The sequence below is a fragment of the Varanus komodoensis genome, unplaced genomic scaffold, assembly GCF_004798865.1.
Source record: "Varanus komodoensis strain SLA01 unplaced genomic scaffold, ASM479886v1 scaffold8, whole genome shotgun sequence".
In the NCBI taxonomy this organism is placed as follows: Eukaryota; Metazoa; Chordata; class Lepidosauria; order Squamata; family Varanidae; genus Varanus; species Varanus komodoensis.
The window spans coordinates 4,070,909-4,089,728 of NW_025336481.1; the positions used below are offsets into that span (position 1 = coordinate 4,070,909).

General features: G+C 50.1%; 1 protein-coding gene across 1 annotated transcript in view; it reads left to right on the forward strand.

Annotated features, from left to right (window-relative positions):
- Positions 1-3,779: 3,779 nt before the first annotated feature.
- The window catches only part of TCEA2 (transcription elongation factor A2), a 28,808-nt gene continuing 13,767 nt past the window's right edge, over positions 3,780-18,820 (forward strand). Inside the window, exons 1-4 of the mRNA XM_044455734.1 lie at positions 3,780-3,983; positions 9,737-9,799; positions 12,050-12,155; positions 13,357-13,444. Coding sequence (XP_044311669.1) covers positions 3,915-3,983; positions 9,737-9,799; positions 12,050-12,155; positions 13,357-13,444 — 326 coding nt within the window. The 5' untranslated portion in view covers positions 3,780-3,914. The remainder of the gene's footprint in view (positions 3,984-9,736; positions 9,800-12,049; positions 12,156-13,356; positions 13,445-18,820) is intronic.

Consider the following 18,820-nt stretch of genomic DNA (forward strand, 5'->3'; position numbering starts at 1 on the left):
ATTTAAATTTCCTGTCTGCAAAGCCCATGGTGAGAGAACAGGGGATTTTTAAAGCTTCGGAGTTTGTGGGCTGAAGGCTTTTCAGCGGCGCCTGTTCTCCAAATGAAGGGGCTCCCAGATGCAGTCCTCAGAAGGCTATTGCTAACGGCACAGGAGAATTGTGACTTGAGCAATAGTCACAATTCTCCCACGGGTGAGAATTGCGTGTTTGCTCAGGCCCCCGCTGGTGGCAGTCCCGGGCCCCGGTTGGCCTTGGCCCTCCATGCAATCCCAGGAGGATGCCCACAGTGGCCGAATTGCTGGGGTGGCTCCCCATCAGGGCCTCCCCACTCGGTCCCAGCGATTCTCCCGCACTCGCCTGCTCCTGTTCCCATCGATTCCCATCTGCCATGCAGATTGCTCTCTTCACCACTCTCCCGCCCCGATTCCCTCCGTGACGGCCATGCTCAGTAAGTGGGGGGAAACGGGGAGCCTTCCGGGGGGTCCCAGCGCAGGACACACCTCCGCTTTGGCAGAGCCACCCGTGTTTCCATACTACCCGGGGTTCTCTCAGGAGAAGGGAAGCGCTACATGGGAGGGCCCTCCATGAGCATGCCAAGCGCATGAGAAAGCCAGCCATGTTCTGTGTCATACGATAGCAATTTCCAGGATGGGGGGGGGGGGGCGCGTCCAGCCCGCTGTGCTCGGGGATGCAGATAAGCCAGGATCCGTGTTTCTGTTTTTGTTACACGAACCACTGGGACGCGCTCATTGCTCCCCACCACTGGCCGTGCCTGGCCAAGATATGGCGATATTACGAATTGGGAAGGGGCCTCAAGGGCGGATTGTGCAAAGACCCCTCTTGGCGCCGACCTAAGAGTTGCTCCAAAATGCAGTTGGGGGCACAGTCTGTGTGGAAAGGACGGCCCTGGGGGATAAAGGTGGTGAACGTACGCAAGCGAAACCCAGTATTTCTCTGGCGAATCCATAGCGCCACCTGCAGGCGTTTCGCCATAGCGATCTTCTCCCAGGGAAAGCGCAGCGGACACCAGATTCCTCCGGCTAGTATGGACGGCAACCCTTTTTGCTCGGATGCACATCTTACAGAGTGTCTTGGAAGCCGCTGCACAGAAAGTGGGCTTAGGAATGCAGACTTCTTGTTCTGTGGAATCCAGGGCTGTCTCTACTCAGAAGTCTTGGCCTTTCTTTACCGTAATATTCACCTTCTGGAATGCTTTACATGGGAAGAGCCTTCATTTCAATTCCACGTGTATGTGTGTGCAACAGCTTTACACACACGGGCGCGCGCGCTTTGCCCAGCTCTGAAAGCTGGAACAAGACTGGGATTTTTATAACCAATTTTTAAAAGATTTTTACAAGATGTTGAAAGGGGGTGAGTTGCTTCAAAAATTGGGTAAAATCATCAATCTTAGTCTTTAAACAAACACTTCATTCAGAGTGTTTGTAGTGTGAAGGCGATTTTCCACCCTTACACTAACAGAACCTTCTCTCCCACAGCCAAGGACATTTCTAAAATTCTCTTTTCCAGTTGATTTTAAGTACATGCAGAACTGCATGCTCAGTTCCAGAAAATGTTTTAATTCGGGGAGAACAGGATCTTATGCATGAGCATAAGATGAATAATGAAGCTATGCCACACCATTTATCAGCTGTTTGTTCATGAGCAAAATGCACAGCAATCGCACCTTCTTCCTTATGGAGCAGGTTGCTGGCTGGTTCCAGACCTTCTCTCCGTAGCCATTGACCTGAACATAATGCCTACAATCACAGAATATTCACAGGCATTCGAGCAGGAAGGAGACATTGTGAATTTAGGCATCTCCTGTGAGGAGAACTGAAGAGCAGCTTGGCTGCAGGGAGAAATCTTGTTGTATTTTAAAAATAAATACAAGTCTATTGCAGCATGTGAAAGAATAATACTTTTGTTGTTGTTGTAATGTGCTGCCAAGTCAGTTCCAGAATATGGTGATCTTGTGAATGAACATCCTCCAAGATGTCCTGCCCATGACAGCCCTACTCAGTTCTTGCAAACTCCGGGATGCGGCTGCATCACGGTTGTTCTTCCTCTTCTGTATTCGACTTTCTCTAGCACGATTGTCTTCTCCAGTGAGTCCTGCATTCTCATGGCATAAGCTTGTGTAGATCACTTTTCTGAGATGGATTGCATTTCAGTACAAAGAAAACGGATTGATAGAAAACCCTTGCAACTTCTAGGATGGTTTTTTCTGTCTAAACTTGCTAATATATCCATTTTTTAGCTCTTCACACTTCTTTTTCTTCCATCTCTCCTCTCAATTCTTCTCTTTGATACTGTTTTTCATTCATAGAAAGCATCCTTCTGGATCAGACCAAGCAGCTACCCAATCGAACTCCGTTATCTACTTGTATACCGATCTGGATGTCAAAAGTAGAACAGGAACTGTTTTTAATGTCCCTTTGCTTTGCCCAGGCTTCCCTGAGTCGAATGCACTGCCACTGAGTTGATTCATTATGGTACTGCAAGTACCTGATTTTAATTTTTTTAAACAAATGCAGAAATGCTCTGAATGCAATGCATTACAATGCACTTTCATCGTTTGTTTTAAACAAGCAAATATTTTCAAAGTGGTATATAAATCTATTAAACTTGGGATTGTAATGGCTACTCTGTGAAGTTAAGAATGCAACCTCAGAGAGCAGGGAAAAGGGGCATTTTGGTGGTGGGATTGGGAAGGGACTGCAGCAACCAGGATGCACATCATCCTGATGTGTCTCCAGCCTTTTTCTTTTCCCCTCCCCATCCAAGATGCCCAAGCTAGTAAAAATACCCTCTAGTGAAAAATGCAGGGCAAGACGGTAGTGAGACAAGATTGCCTCTGCTGCTCTGCACTGGGTAACTGTGGGTTCAGGGACTCATGGGCACGGCCATAAGATTGGTCTCTGACGGGCACTGAGAGATCTAACCTGCACGAGGCTTTCCCAGTCTACCTTTAAAACTATCTTCCCATATTGGGATGGCAGATTCCATACACCAGAGCCCTGCTGAATGAAGCCCAAGAGCTTTCAAGCCCAGCAAACTGTTTCCTGCAGTGAACATGCAGCAATATAACTGATATGGAAGGATCCTCCCTTGGGAATGGATGCAACATAAGCAATCCCCTTTGGGAAGCCAAGCAAATAAGCTGTGCCATTTTGCAATTTTGGGCAGCTGGTTCTTTTTGTTACCTTTCATCTCTCCTCCACATCCCATTCACTTCACATGTCCTTTGCTACGTTTATACCCTGCTTTCTTCCCTCTTGCGAGGACCTAAGGCGGCTTACGTAGTCCTCCTGCCCGTTTAGATTCACAACAACCCTGTGAGGTAGGCTAGACCAACACGACACAGGGAGCTTCACTGCCCAGAAGATAATAGATCTCGGGGCGCCTGAGCCTCAGTCCAACACGATAACCACTCCAGCACAGAGGCTCTTTTGTGCTCCTTTCCCCTCGACGCTTTCCTGTCCTCGTTCTCTTCACTAAAGTTTCCATTTACCATTCACGAATTCCCCACTGTCCACCTTTGGCGGTGGAGCTTCCTGGGGCTTGGAGTCCATTCGTCAGCCACAAAGCCTTAGGACTTCCGCCGCCGAACTGCATTTCCCAAAATGCTTTACGCAGCAAACCGTTTGCGTAGCGCGTTGCTCCCTGGGAACCGCAGTACAGACCGCCGCGGCGCGCCAGCTGCTGAACGAGGCATGGGGCACGCCGGGACTACACTTCCCATCGAGCCTTGGGGCTGGCGCATAGAACGGAATCGGCAGCGGCGGCGGCGGTCTGGTTGAGCTCGACCGCGGCCGGCCGGACTGCGGCACGGCTCTTTCGGGAGCACCCTGGGGGATTGCCCGCCTTCTTCCTCCTCCCCTCATATCCCCGGGCGAGCCGAGGAGTTGGCGCCATGGGCGGGGAGGAGGAGATCGTGCGCATCGCCAAGCGACTCGACAAGATGGTCGCCAAGAAGAGCGCGGTGAGTGGCCGCTGCTGCGAGCCGGACAGACGGACCAACTGAAAGGTTCCCTTCGCTTCGACGCCCCGCCCGTTCCCTTCCTCGCGACAGCTCCGCCCTCCTCCTCCGTCCCTTCAGAGAGCATCTCCCCTGTGACCAAAGGCCGCGGAGGCGCTTCCGCTCCCTCCCCCACCCTCGTCGCCTTGACAACGGCGCTCCCGCGTCCCTGAAGTTTCGCCCCGCCCACTACTCGCAGTCTTTTCCTGTCCCCTCCCCCTCCAGCTTGTTTTTAAAACAAACGTTGCGTGGCCCCGCCCACAACGCTTCTGCCCTGCTCCACGCCCGCCGCTGGGGGGTAACTCCGCCCACTAGCCTCCCGCGCGCGTTGGCAGTGGGCTCCGCCCACGTGCCATGACGGTCTCCTCCTCCGCCTGTTCAGCCACGCCCCTTTACTACCGCCCAGCCCTGACCGGAGCGGCCACCTTCCCCTCCGCCGGTCCAAATTCCCGCCTCCCGGGTGTTTTCTTTCTATATTCACCTCGCAGCGTTTGTGCTCTGCCTTCCTTCCTTCCTTCCGTCAGAATTGGGCTACGAAGGCTGCAGTGCGATGCGTGCTTGGACAAAAAAGGGCGCTTTTCTCTGTCCAGGTGCATGCAGGATTGTGCCCTAGCGCGGTGAAGGTGCCGGAGCAACAGCCCTGTGGGGAGAGTTGCACCAACTGGGAGTGTTTGGCTTAGGAAGAGGCTGTTGGGGGGAGCCCGGAGAGAGGGGCATAACATCACGCCCGGCATGGCGAGGCTGGTGGAGGAGGCATTTTCTCTCTCACATAACCCTTGAATTCAGAGGGGCCACCCCATGGTGCTGAGGCATCCAGGACCTTCACACCGATCGTGGCGTGGCGCTGGCTTCTGCAAGACATGCAGGCCACCCATTTGGGTAGCCTGCACGTCTTTCAGAAGGGGCTGGCTAAGTCCACGGAGGAGACGGCCCTCTACGTCTTGATGGCTGTGCCGCCGCCACCACAAGATGCATTGCTGGCCTCCAGGATCAGAGGCGGCCTGCGAATGGTTGGGGAGCGTGGGAGGTGCCATTGCCCTCATGAGTTGCTTGTGGACTTCCTGGGGGCAGCTGGTTGGCCGCTGTGTGAACAGAATGGACCCTCGGCCTGATCCAGCAAGGTCCTTCTGATCTCATGTTCGTTTCATTTTTTTTATTATTATTATAACATTTCTATGCCGCCCCTTGCCGAAACCTCGGGGCGGCTTACAACATGATAAAATACATTGAAATACAATAGTACATAATAAATTACCATTAAATACAAAAATACAAAAAATACATTGATTTACAAATATAAAATTAAAATTATCAGTATCATGTTTTCTTCTTGCGAGGAAGTCTCTGAGGAAGTTCAGCCTGGGCACAACCAGGAAGGAGCTGGCGTTCTTTCACGGAAACTTTGTCAGGGCTGTACTGCATTGGTGGTCATGTGAGGGATTGCATGCTTCCATTGCAAAAATGATGACCCAGCCTCAGGGCAGGAATCCGCCTTCTCCCATTCTGTAGTGTGTCAGGAGCACACCCTCAGCTGACAGAATGTATTTATTACTGTGATTCATATGCTGCTTTCAGGATGCAGATCCTTCCTAGGTGACTTACAAATGTGTAAAAATGATAAAATCATAGTGAAGCTAGTAACAAGAAAAACAGCAAATCACTGGGAGACTTTCCACAGGGCAGCAGGTGGAAGAGAACCTTGGGTCAGGGAAGGTCGTGCAGGTGGAGATGGATGGCCTCATCCTTAAGAGATCTATCCTATTTCTATCTATTTTTCGATTTATATCCTGCCTTTTTCCTACAAAGGACTCAAGGCAGCTTACATCATTCTCCTCCTCCACCTTATCCCCACAACAACCACCCTGTGAGGTAGGTTGGGCTGAGAGTCTGTGACTGGCCCAAAGTCACCCAGTTGGCTCCATGGCTGAGCGGGGACTTGAACCCGGATCGCCTGAGTCCCAGTCCCATGCTCCTAACCACTACGCCACACTGCAAGTGGTGCTTGCAGTCCTTCCAGCAGGACAGTTGGTGGTGGAAAGCCCCCCTGATAAGCCGTTTGTGGGATCAGGGTTAGGCAAAGCCCTCCTGGAAGTTTTCCCAGAGAGCAGCTGATGGTAGATGACTGGGAGAGAAAGTCCAACTTTTGGTGGTCTCCAGGTGGGAGTTCCGAAACCAGAGAAAGAGTGGCTGTGGAAAAGTTGTCCTCCCGAGACATGGCTTGTGAGATTAGCCCTCCATCTTGGAGGAAAAGATAGAGGGAATCACTAAAGAACATGCAAGCCATGCTGGAGCTGACAGAAATCCCATCTGTTCCATCGTCCTGTTCGACAGTGGCCAACCAGCTGTCCGTGGGGCACCAGAAGTAGCATAAGTGCATTTGTAGCCCCCTCCTCCTCAAGCGACCAGCACCCAGAACTGAGGGGCATGCGACCTCCGGGAGTGGGTGGAAAATAGAGCGATCGTGAGAGTAGCTGGGAAGGCCCCCACCTCCTCCATGTATTTGTCCAATTCCCTCTCTAAGTTTTGTAACACACCCCTGTCATATTCTTCCTTACTTTTATTCTAAGCTGAAATCACCAAACAATGGTACCTGTTGATGATCATTTTGTTTGCCTCTTTCTGCACCTTTTCAAGCACAACAGTGTTTTCAGGTGTGGCGACCAGAACTGTACATAGCTTAGTTGCATCATGGATTTATATAAGTGAATTATATGCTCAATTCCTTTCCAAATGATCTCTGACATAGAATATATTTATTTCAGAGCAGCTGCACATTCTGAAGGCAGAATGCGGATTTTCCTTCCGGAGAAATACCTTCCCCTGTGTGGGAAGGATGTGAACTATCTCAACAATAACTGAACACAGTTTTTCCCCCTTTGTCTTGCTGTTCCTTTTTTTGCTTCAAAGGAGAGCAGCAGGACTTTTGATCGTTATTTGGCAGCAACATTCTGAATTGTTTGTTTCTAATATTGTCAGCATTTTATATTGTTCTTTATCAGATTTGATTCTGCTACAGTTGATAAAACAAAAATATAAATACAAAATAGTGTACACAATGAGTTAATTTCCCTTTAAAAAATGTTCCTTACATGTTTATTCTGCAGCTGAAAAGAATCTTTAGTCTTTTGGATTGTCTTCTTTGGGATTGATAGACTCTGGGAAATGGAGAAATTATAGAAATTTTTTCTATAATTACCATTGTCTTGACTATATTGTTGTTCAAAATGGTGACTGAAAACTCCTTAGTGAAAGCTGAAATTAATCGATATTGCAGTTTGTTTGAGATCTGGCTTGAATAGCCATGCATTTTGACCTTCCAGAAGCTGAAGAGGGACTGATCACAGGTTTATGATTGCTTAGTATTAGGCCTCCCAGTTTTGCTCTGATTGATCTCTTTTCTTGCTGGGGGGTTCTGCCAATTGATTCCCTTCCTGAGGTGAAAGCAAAACACCCTGTTTATGACAAGGAAGAGGCCAAAAGCCAGCAAGTCGGGCCTCTTTGTGGCTCTGCGTTTAATGTGTGTTTTGAGCCAGAAGCCCTTGCCTAATGGAATGGGCAGAGGAGCTACTGAACTACCTTGACAGCTTCCAGTCTGCATCTGCCTGGGTCACAGTGCGGAAAGTCGGCCTTTATCAAATGCTGATAAATAAAAGTGGGGCAGAGATGGATCCAAGAGGGCCAGGTGAATCTGACTGATTGAAAATCTTCAAAAACATGTTTAACCCTTTTCCATTCCGTGAACTGGTTGATTTTAAAAGGATCCGTGTTTTTCAGTTCATCCTGTCTGATTTATATGATACTGTGAACTAGTCTCTTTCTCCCTTGTGAGTTTTGCTGAGCACAGCCCTCTGTTTTCCCCTGCAAATGGGAATAGACAGCCAAGGGTCCATAGTGCTGACTGGCACCTGCTGCGTATCCAGACGCATGCAAAATATTGTGGTTTGGAAATGCCAGCTTGATTTGGTGGTGGTTTATCTCTAGTAATTTTCTTCTAAGCTTGCCTGATTTCCAAAGGCTGTGATGGATGGAGTTTCTGCTGCTGGGCACACAAGGAGCTCTGTAAGGAACTTCCAAGTAGTGTGTGGAATTGCCTCCTGGTAGAAAAAGTAGGAATCATTCCTTGCAGCAGTAGCAGCAGTTTGCAGCAAGAATTGCTGGTGATTCAGTGGCAGAAAAGATTTTATATATATGCAATAGGCCCGCTCTCAATTCAGTTTAAAAAATTCCGGGCCCATTGTCAGATGATATCATAGAAACAATTTGGACTCCTCCTCATTCCAGTCCGGCTTCAGACCCGGGTATGGCACTGAATCTGCCTTGGTCGCCCTGTACGATGACCTGTGCAGGGAGAAGGACAGGAGGAGTGCGTCCCTGTTGGTTCTCCTGGACCTCTCAGCGGCTTTCGATACCATCGACCATGATATCCTTCTGGATAGGCTAGCGGGATTGGGAGTTGGAGGCACTGCGTAGTGGTGGTTCCGCTCCTATCTCAACGGCCGATTTCAGAAGGTGGTGCTGGGACACTATGGCTCTGCGCCATGGCAGTTATGCCATGGAGTTCCGCAGGGGTCCATTTTGTCCCCTTTGCTATTTAACATCTACATGAAACCGCTGGGAGAGGTCATCAGGAGGTGTGGGCTGCAGAATCATCAGTACACTGATGATACCCAGCTCTACCTCTCGTTCTCCACCAATCCAGGTGAGGCAGTGGCTGTGCTGAACTGGTGCCTGGCCGAGGTAATGGGCTGGATGAGGGCCAATAAACTGAAGCTCAATCCAGACAAGACGGAGGTCCCGTTGGTTGGTGGATCGGGCTTCGGTGAGGGTGAATTGAACCTAGTCCTGAATGGGGTTGCACTCCCTCTTAGGGACAAGGTTCGCAGCTTGGGAGTGCTCCTCGACCCTGAGCTGTCTCTAGAAGCTCAGGTGACGGCGGTGGCGAGGAGTGCCTTCCTTCAGCTTCGGCTGATACATCAGCTGCGTCCCTTCCTGGAGAACGACTGCCTGGCGACAGTGACACACGCGTTGGTGACTTCCCGATTAGATTTCTGTAACGCGCTCTACGTGGGGCTGCCCTTGAAGACGGTCTGGATACTTCAATTGGTGCAGAATAGAGCTGCCAGGTTGCTGACGGGGACTGGGTGTTGTTCTCATATAACCCCAGTTCTCCATCAGCTCCACTGGCTCCCGATTGAAGTCTGGGCCCAATTCAAGGTGTTGGTTATGACCTATAAAGCCCTCAACAGCTTGGAACCTGGATATCTAAAGGAACGCTTGTGCCCATATATGCCCTCCCGCCCCTTGAGATCAGCAACGGATGCCCTTCTCCGGGAGCCCTCTGTGAATGATATTAGGAGGGTGAGTACCCGGAGGAGGGCTTTCTCTGCAGTGGCGCCCCATCTATGGAATGCGTCCCCAGAGAGGTCCGCCTGGCACCGTCATTATTTGTTTTTTGGCGCCAGGCTAAGACCTTTTTATTTAAATCTTATTTTAATTGCTAAATTACTGTATTTATTAGGATTTTAAATTAGCTGAGAATGCACCGGGGGGGGGGGGGGTTAAATGTTTTTTTTTATATATATATTTTGTGAGCCGCCCTGAGGTTTTGTTGCGATGGGGGCGGCATAGAAATGTTTTAAATAAATAAATAAATAAATAAATAAATAAATAAATAAATGCCAGTATCTGTAAATTGTAGGATTTCTTTTCTTTCCCAGGAAGGAGCAATGGATTTGCTGAAGGAGTTGAAAAGTCTGCCTATAACTTTGGATTTGCTGCAGGTAAATGAGAACGTTGGACATTTGTTGTCTTCTGTCATGTTGGCCACTGAAATCCTGCCTTTACAAATGCCTGTCAGTGTCTGATGTAGATTGTATAAGTCACTTAGTGGGTCTGTGCAGAATCCACTACAGGGATGGTGCTAAATATGCATGTATATAGTGAGGGGGGGGGGGGAGACAGAGCAAGCGAGCGCAAGGGAGAGAATATTGCTGCTAGTAATAAGAGTATTGTAATGCATGTTAGAATACTCTGCACTCTATACCACATTCTTTGGCAAGGAAACCTGTTTTGTTTATGTAATAGCACATCTGCTTTTAGTGCATAATGCGTTCTAGCTTCAATGATTTTCACAGGATTTGAGATGGAAAATAAGGATGGAAGGAAATGTGGATTCAAGTGGGGACAGAGATTAGAAATCAGAGTGGGGGATGCATAGTGTATGGCAATTCCACACCCAATTTTAATTTCTGAGCCATCAACAGACAGAGAATGAATATTTAATACATTTTCTGCGCACCTAGAAGATTGTGTGTGTGTAGATATGTACATATTTATATATATTTAAAAAGGGAAGCTTAGATTCCCGTGATATGAAATTCTGCATCCGTGTGAAATATATAAACCCATGAGTGGAATATATAGAGCTTTAGGCATCTTTGCTCCATTGCCCTCAACAGTGCCTGGAGGGCTGGTTGCGAGGTATGAAAACTCTGGAGCGCTTTGTAATGTGATTAGCCTAATCTGCTCTGTTCTTTCAGATGTGCCAGGGTGATATACTCTGGCAGCGCATCCCTCTGGGGTGTTTGGAGAATTATTCATTCTAATCATTTTATGGACCAGAATTAAGAGGCCATTGGGAAAATGGAAACATCTGATTGCTCTGAACTTAATCAGCATCTTCTCCTTCCCTGGGGAGCTGCAGGACCATGCTAAGATTGCATCACATAGCCAGATCCTCATGGTAAATGAATAGGAACGACCTTGCTGGTTCAGAGCAAAGGCCCATCTAGTGCAGTTCTTTGTTTCCCAGATGGCCACCTGGACACTGCTTAGGAAGCCCGCCTTCTCCAGCAGCAGCTTCCCCTAAGAATCCTGCTTCTGAGCATGCAAGCTTCATTCATTCTTTGCATTTCTGTACCACCTTATAGGCCAGTGGGCTCTCTGGGTGGTTTACAAATTTAAAAGCATATGACAACAATACAGTAATCGTATTTATGTAATCAAAACAGTACAACCAATATAACGAAGGTCAGTGACCTTCTGCAGTCAAGGTGATATCCTGGCCCACAACCATTTAGGGCTTCTAATCAGCACTTAGAATAGGGCCTGGATTTCAGCTGGCAGTGCAGCTGAAGAAGACGGGCCTGGTACAGCCTCTTGGGCCAGTCCTTGTTAATAGCTGTGCTGCATGGGCCAGTCCTTGTTAATAGCTGTGCCGCTCTGTTTTGACGCAGTTGGAGTTTCTGGACCGTTTTCAAAGGAAGCCCCATGTAGAGCAAGAGGTTGCCAGAGCATGGATCACTGTGGCCAAGCTCTGTGCTCAACAGCGTGGTGGAGCAGACGGAGCCCTGCGGTGCGCCATGGCGTAACTGCCGCAACTCAGAGCGTTAATCCCCCAGCACCACCTCCTGGAATCAGTCAGCCAGGCAGAAGCGAAACCACTGCAAAGTGGCCCTGCCAACTCCCAACACGGCCAGCCTATCAGGAAGGATACCATACCATGGTTGATGGTATCAAAAGCCGCTGAGAGGTCCAGGAGAATCACCACAGTCACAAGGTTTCTATATTTTACGGCCAGAAGGCACTCTCTCTGGGAATTTTTCTATCACAATACCCAGTGGCCATGAATTTCTCAATTGAAACAATTCATTGGATCAGTAAGTGTTTGTTTAGTTTGGTTGTTATGTCCTCACCCTGCTGCTTATCATTTAAATTGCATGACCCTCGGGGCTCTGGGGCTGTACAGCACCCACGTTGTATCACATCCCGGCTTTAGTTGTGAAGGTCTTTGATGTCTCAGAGCAGAGGAGAGGAAAGCACGGTCCTGTGCAGTGCTGGGGGAGAATCTGTGCTGGGACGGGCAAGGCGAGGATCATAAAGTAACACAGCATTAAAATTGCTATTCCATGAAATGAGACAAGTGCAGGCTGTCAAATAGCCCGAGGTGTGATTTTTACCTTGGGGCACCCATGTTCTAGACTTGCTTAGTTGGTCATGGGATGAACGGCTTGCTTCCTGTTGTTTTGCAGTCTACCCGCATTGGGATGTCTGTGAATGCACTCCGGAAGCAAAGCACAGATGAAGATGTGATTGCACTGGCCAAATCACTCATCAAGGCCTGGAAAAAGCTCTTAGGTGAGCATGTTGGATAGCTGCTAAGATCTGATGGGCTGAACCTGCTGGATTGGACCAAGGATATGTCTCCCCAGCTCCTTGTGTCCGTGGTGATCAGTCAGATGCCAGTGGGACATCAGAAGCAGGACATGAGTGCAGCAGTTTCTCCCTGCATTCCCTCTTTTCCCACTGAGTCTGAGCAGAGAGGGTTTGTTGGTGTGTGTCAAAAGTTGCAGTTATTATACTGGTACCTGGACATTCTGGTTTTATTTATTTATTTATCAATTTATAGCCTGCCTTTTTCTGACAAAGGGCTCAAGGCAGCTTACATCATTCTCCTCCTCCATTTTATCCCCACAACAACAACCCTGTGAGGTAGGTTGGGCTGGGGGTCTGTGACTGGCCCAAAGTCACGCAGTTGGTGCCATGGCTGAGCGGGAACTCGAACCCAGATCGTCTGAGTCCCGGTCGCAGGCTCTTCACCGCTACGCCACACTGGCTCTCGCACTGGTTGTCCTCTGAAGCAGTGGCTCCTTGAACTGCAGGCTGTAAGGCTCCTGTTGCAGGAACACAGTCTTAATGCTGACAATTACCTTGCTATAATCCCTGTTTTTAATAGCAACTATTGGTGTCTTCCGGCAGTGCTGGGGAAATCACCACTGTAGCTAGGACAGACTTTTCTTTGTGGCAGGCAGGACAGACGTGTTGATTGCCAGGGAAACGGCATGCTCTCCCTCGTTTTGCTCATACCAGCGGCTGATCTGCTGGCAGAGCCTTGTAGAATACGGCATAGGCATGCGGGTGGGGATCATGTTCCTCTGTGCCCGTGTTCGGGTCCTCTCCCTACTTCTGTGTTCATGGCAAAGACAGCTGCATCACCAGAAATGGGCTAGCTGATTCTGCACTCACACGGCCTACCGCAAAGTCACTTGTGCTGAGATTGTGCAGTTCCCAAAACCTCTTAAAACCACTTTACGTTAGACTTCCACTCTGCAATACTGCATATATGATTTTGTGAAGAATCACAGAAGCGGAGTTTGAGGTGCCAGCAGCCACTGTGACTGGCTGACGGCCCCTGGGGTCACAGGAGAAGGGATGATCCTTTGGGTCACTACTTTGAAGAGCACCACACTGTCCTAGGAGTGTTTGCTTTGACACTATATCTCACAGCTAATTTTATGTTGATTGTTCTCTTCTCCACTACCTCCTTCACCATATTCAGATGCCTCAGATGATAAGAGCGAGGAGAAGAAAAGGAACTCTTTGCCAACTTCCTCCTCAAAGGAAAGCAGCGACTCGAGAGACCAAAGGTAATGTTACCCCTTAGCCAGAGAAGGAGTCCTTGCCCCTAACTTTCCGTTCTCCCTGGGGTCCTGTGTTTTATTTCAGGAATTAACATGATTCCCTTACTCTGCCTTTTGGAATGAGAGCATGTTATCCCTGAATTGACCAGTTCAGTTTGCTTGAAGGAGAAAGTGGTTGCAAGTAGATTAATCAGGGTGTTGCCTTTTTATGTTACAGTTGTTAATCATAAATAAATGTCTTCAAAATTCAGTGGCCTTTGTGAATTTATTTTGCGCCCCCTCATTTATGATTTGATTTGCCTTCATTTCTTCTTCATTTTCTCATGCTAGTCCTCCCTTTATTAATAAAAAGTCACCTCTCATTTCATTGACTTAGTTTGTTTCATTTTTTCTTTTGCTAACCCATTCCTCCCCACTCATCACACACACATTTCTGTGCACAAGTGCATGCATACACTTTCCTCCTGGGCATCTAAAATTTTGTCCTCAAAGTGTTGTTTCATTTCCTTTGTAACATTTGTATACCACCCAATAGGTGGCGCTTTCTGGGTGGCTTACAAAACTTAAAGCCTTAAAAATGCCTTCACTTCTGACTAAAATTTTTTTAAACTGGTGAGCCTCCGGTAGACCAGGGGGCACCAAAGTCTGTCCTTCCTATGCTCAGGAGGACCAGCCAACATGAGAACAAGTCTAGGTTCACAAACCAAAGCGTGCTGCTATCAGCCGAGTACACAAATGCCCTCAAAGGAGGAGCTGCAGGAATGTGGTTGTTCTCGCTGGTTCAGCATCCCTTCTCTGCACAATTGAAGGATGCTGCAGGTGTGACGCCCATGTGAGTAGCAGCACAAGCCTTCCAGACCTGGCTTGATCCTGAGCCCAGCTCTTGCCCAGGCTGTTGCTTCGGCTGCATCAAGAGGCATAATCGTGGGAAGTTTCTCTAGCCTCTATAGGAGCAGTGCACCGTGCATGAAGCCTGCAAGCTCCCAGTTGTCCTGGTGCCATCCTTAGTCCAAATTACAGTGAACACGAATACTGTCGCACAGTGCGCATCCCGGAAGTGCGTTATGCACCTGACTTACATAAATCTGCATCTAGAAATCCCCAGTCGAAATTGGATCTGTTGGATCCTTGTTCAGCCTCACTGGGATCGCTTCCTTAAACATCTTAGAGTCAGTGTGGCGTAAGGGTTCGGGTGTTGGATGGGACTCGGTGATGCAGAAGATGAGTTTGGGCCAGTCACTGACTTGCAGCCCAACTGACCTACCTGTTGCCAGGACAAAATGGCTTCCTTTGAGGAGGAGAAAGTGGGGTATAAATGTAATAATAAATATATACAATTAATATGCAGCGAAGCTGGTAACGCAGGGCCACCTATTTACCAGCTATTCCTTAAAATCTGCTGCTGTGTTGGCTAACCGTTTGGAGAGCTGCTTGTCAGTTGCCACCTGGAAACTCGAGAAGCAGGCTCAGTGGTGTTGCCCTGATTCATGCGTGGCCAGTGCTGCGCCCTTGACATCCATCAGTCTGAATGGGAAGCATATTGGGGAACGAAAGCGAGGCCCAGGTCAGAAGGATAGGGAGCAGTGGTGGGTGAGCCGGAGGGTCGCTGGCATGGCTGGGTGTGCTCAGCCTTCGCGGTGTAGCCCTGTTTTCTTAAGGCATTGAGACATTTGGGACTGCTGCGCAGCAGATGCGTCAGCCCCTGTTGGAGCCCGCTTGGGGTTGGAACACAGGCCAGGCACCCATGAGTGTCGCAGCCTGACGCCTGCGTTCTCATGGGACTTTTCAGAACACGTCCTTTCATGGGTATTCAGCAGTCCTGGCTGGATTATCTGAAGATGGCGTAACATTGTGATGATCAGTTAGAGCTCTCAGTCAAGGGAAGCAGGAGGGTCCAGGTCAAGGGATGGCAAAAGTACTTGTGCAGCCACACTCAGGCTGGCTTTGCAGACTGTGATGGCATCCAACCCTCTGCGTAACTTGCCCGTCCTAATAAGGGTTTGTGGATGGCCAGCTTGAGGCAGGCAGTCGGTAGGAAAGGTGCCGGTCTTTTAGGCTCAGGCCTCTGTGTGAACACCAGTTCTTCGTTGTGGCCTCTGTGCATCACACATACGGGTGCTGTGCCTGCGCAGTGCCTTTGGCCGGAAGATTACAAGCTAATGGTTTATTTTGGCGGGAAAAAGCTCCGCTCCCCCTCCCCCACAGCCTATAAAGAGCGGAGCGTCCGCCATTTTGTTCAGTCTTTGCGACCGCCGTTCACTGTGCCTCGTGCTGCTTTTGACTATCACTTTGATCGTTACTTGTAGCCTGTTTTTTCTCCTTTTACTCCCAGTTGTTATCCCTGATAGTTCTTCTTAGCTCTTCTTCTTCTAAAAAAAAAAAAAAACCAAAAATATATTCTTACCCTCCGCACTGTCTCCCTTCTTCTTGCGATGGCGCAGCGAGCGGCCTTCCGCAAATGTGCAGAGTGTGGGTCGAAGATGTCACCATCTGACCCGCACGACCTATGCTTCCTCTGCTTTGGGGAGGGGCGTAGGACCGACAGGTACTCCCACTGTCCGGCCTTCTCCAAGCAGGCCAGAAAAAATCGGAAGAACCGCCTCTGGAGGCTCCTGTAGGATTGGGCTCTTATGCAGTCCGACCCACTGGTCGCTGCTCCGAAGCCTGGCCTGGCTGCGGTGGTCCTGCCCTCCCGCTCATCGGACGAAGGTGCCTCTACTTTGAGGGCCCCACCAGCTTCTCCCAAAAAGAAAAGCGAGAAGCGCAAGCACACCGATGCCGACAAATCGGCCAAAAAGGCCAGGAAAGAGAAGCCCTCTAAGCCGGCCAGAAAGGCGAAGGATCCGGACCGACCCCGACACCATGTCTCGGGTTTGACAGCAGCGTCGGTACCGGCGCCAACCACCGTACCGACCCCACCCGAGCCGGCGCTCCAGGCAGCCATGAGGGTTACCCCTCAAGGGTCTCCCCGTCATGTGGCTGACCCCCCGACCGAACCGCTTCCATCTCTCCAGCGGGGCTCGATCTCTGACGGAGAGATTCAGGACCCTCCCCCCAGGGTTAGGTCACCAACGCCTATGCCCATGGCCATACTGGAGGCAGATGTCGTCGAATCCCCGCCCAGGGCCCACCGGAGCCACTCCAGGGAGCAGCGATCCGAGCAGCGATCCGAGCGATTCAAGGACTGGCGTCGTTCCTACTACCCATCTTGGGGCGAGCCGTACTCGACTGGGTACTATCCCATGCCAAGGGATCGCTCCCCACCACGCTCTCGTGATCGCCCGCTGCCTCTGGATCCAAGGCGCATGTCCCCAGTACCCCGGGATGAAAGCAGCCGGTCCGCTTTGCCAGTGGAGTCTTCTTCTTCGACCCCTCCATACTACGGCGCGGATTCCGATGACTCAAACGTCGATTCTACCTCTCCCAACGTCGCAGTGACCTCCTAGGGCCCCGCATCATCGGACGAGTCGCACGTTTCTTTTGCGGAACTGATGTCCAGGCTCGTCCAATCCCTGGACATTGACGCTGTCCAGCAGCCAGGACCGTCTACAGATAAAATCTATGACATCCACGGGGAGCAGTCCACCTCCATCGTCCTGCCCTTGATCACCACCCTACGGCAGGCGATGACCCAGCCCTGGGACTTGCCCTCTCACCCTCAACCAACATCGCGGAGGTATGAAGCCATGTACCGGGTTCGGGAGGAGGACATACCATTCCTCCTCCGACACCCCAAGCCGAACTCGGTCGTGGTGGAGTCCTCCCAGGGAAGAGAGGCAAGGGGTCACACCGCGCCGCGAGATAAGGAGGGCCGCAAGATCGACTCCCTGGCCAGGAGGGATTATGCAGCTTCAGGCTTGGGGCTGCGTATCTCAGACTACGAGGCGACGTTGGCGAGATACCAGTATTTTATAATGCAACGCCTTCACAACGTCATCTCGGCCCTCCCAGACCAACAAGGCGAATTGGCCAGTCTTGATTAAGGAGGCGATGCACGTCGCGGTGCAACAGTTGTCCACAGCCAGGCACCATGTGGACACCAACTCGAGGTCCTTGGTCGGTGCCGTTTCTCTTTGCAGGCATGCGTGGCTGAGGAGCGCCAACTTCCCCGAAGAGACCAAGCGGCGCATCGAGGAAATGCCCTTCAATGGGTCCGGGCTTTTCCATTCAAAGACGGACCATAAACTTAAAAAACTTCATGAGTCTCGTATGACTGCCCGATGAATGGAGCTCCAGTCGCTTCTGAGGCGTAAGTGGCCATGGAACCGTCCGCCCTACAGACAGCCGTATCATCCCAGGCAACAGCCTCAGCACAGGCAACAGCAGCAGCGCCGTCGACAACAGCCCCAGCAACGCTACCAGCAGGGCCGTCGCCGATATGATGACAGGAGGCAGTGTTGACGGGACTGGCAAACCATTCCTCTACCCTATCCTATACCCACCCCTCTCTCATCTGGGGACTGGCTGCGAAGCCGACTCCCCATTTGGGAGTCCATCACATCTGATGGATGGGTATTATCTCTCATACAGCACGGCTATAGGATAGAATTCGACACCGTTCCTCCATCGAGTCCGATTCGGTTTACATCTTGCACACCGGTACTGCTCGATGAAATACAACAACTTCTTCATAAAGGAGCGATTTGTCAAATAACTCAATATGACGGGCATCACGGATTCTGTTCTAGATACTTTACCGTTCCCAAACGGGACAGTGGCCTACGTCCGATTTTGGACTTACGTGGTCTGAATCGATTCATTGTGACGAGGAAGTTTCGAATGACTACCCTCCAAAATATTTTGCCGCTGCTTAGGAAAGAGGACTGGTTCGCCTCATTGGACTTGAAGGACGCCTATTTTCATATTGCAATCCACCCCAAATATAGATGTTTCCTTCGTTTTGCTGTTGCCCCCAATTTCTACGAATTCATGGTTCTACCTTTCGGTTTGGCTACCGCTCCGAGGGTGTTTACTAAATGCATGGCCCCTGTCTGTGCTTATCTACGCCTCCAGGGCATACAAGTTTATCCTTACCTCGACGACTGGCTCCTAGTCTCCAGGTCCAGGGAAGCGCTCCTCACTTCTATCCATATTACCTGTGCCTTATTGGACGACCTGGGCCTTTGCATTAATACTGAGAAATCTTCTCTCCTTCCGGTACAGAAGCTTACGTTCATCGGAGCCCACTTGGATTCGACGTTGGAAAAGGCGTTCCTCCCTCGGGACAGACAACTGATTCTCGCTTGACATGTTCATCGAATGCGACGAGACAGATCGGTTCCGGCGAAGTCCATCCAGAGACTTCTAGGACATATGGCTTCCGCCGTTGCAGTGGTGCCACACGCCAGACTGCGACTCCGTCCGTTGCAGCTGTTTTTCAAC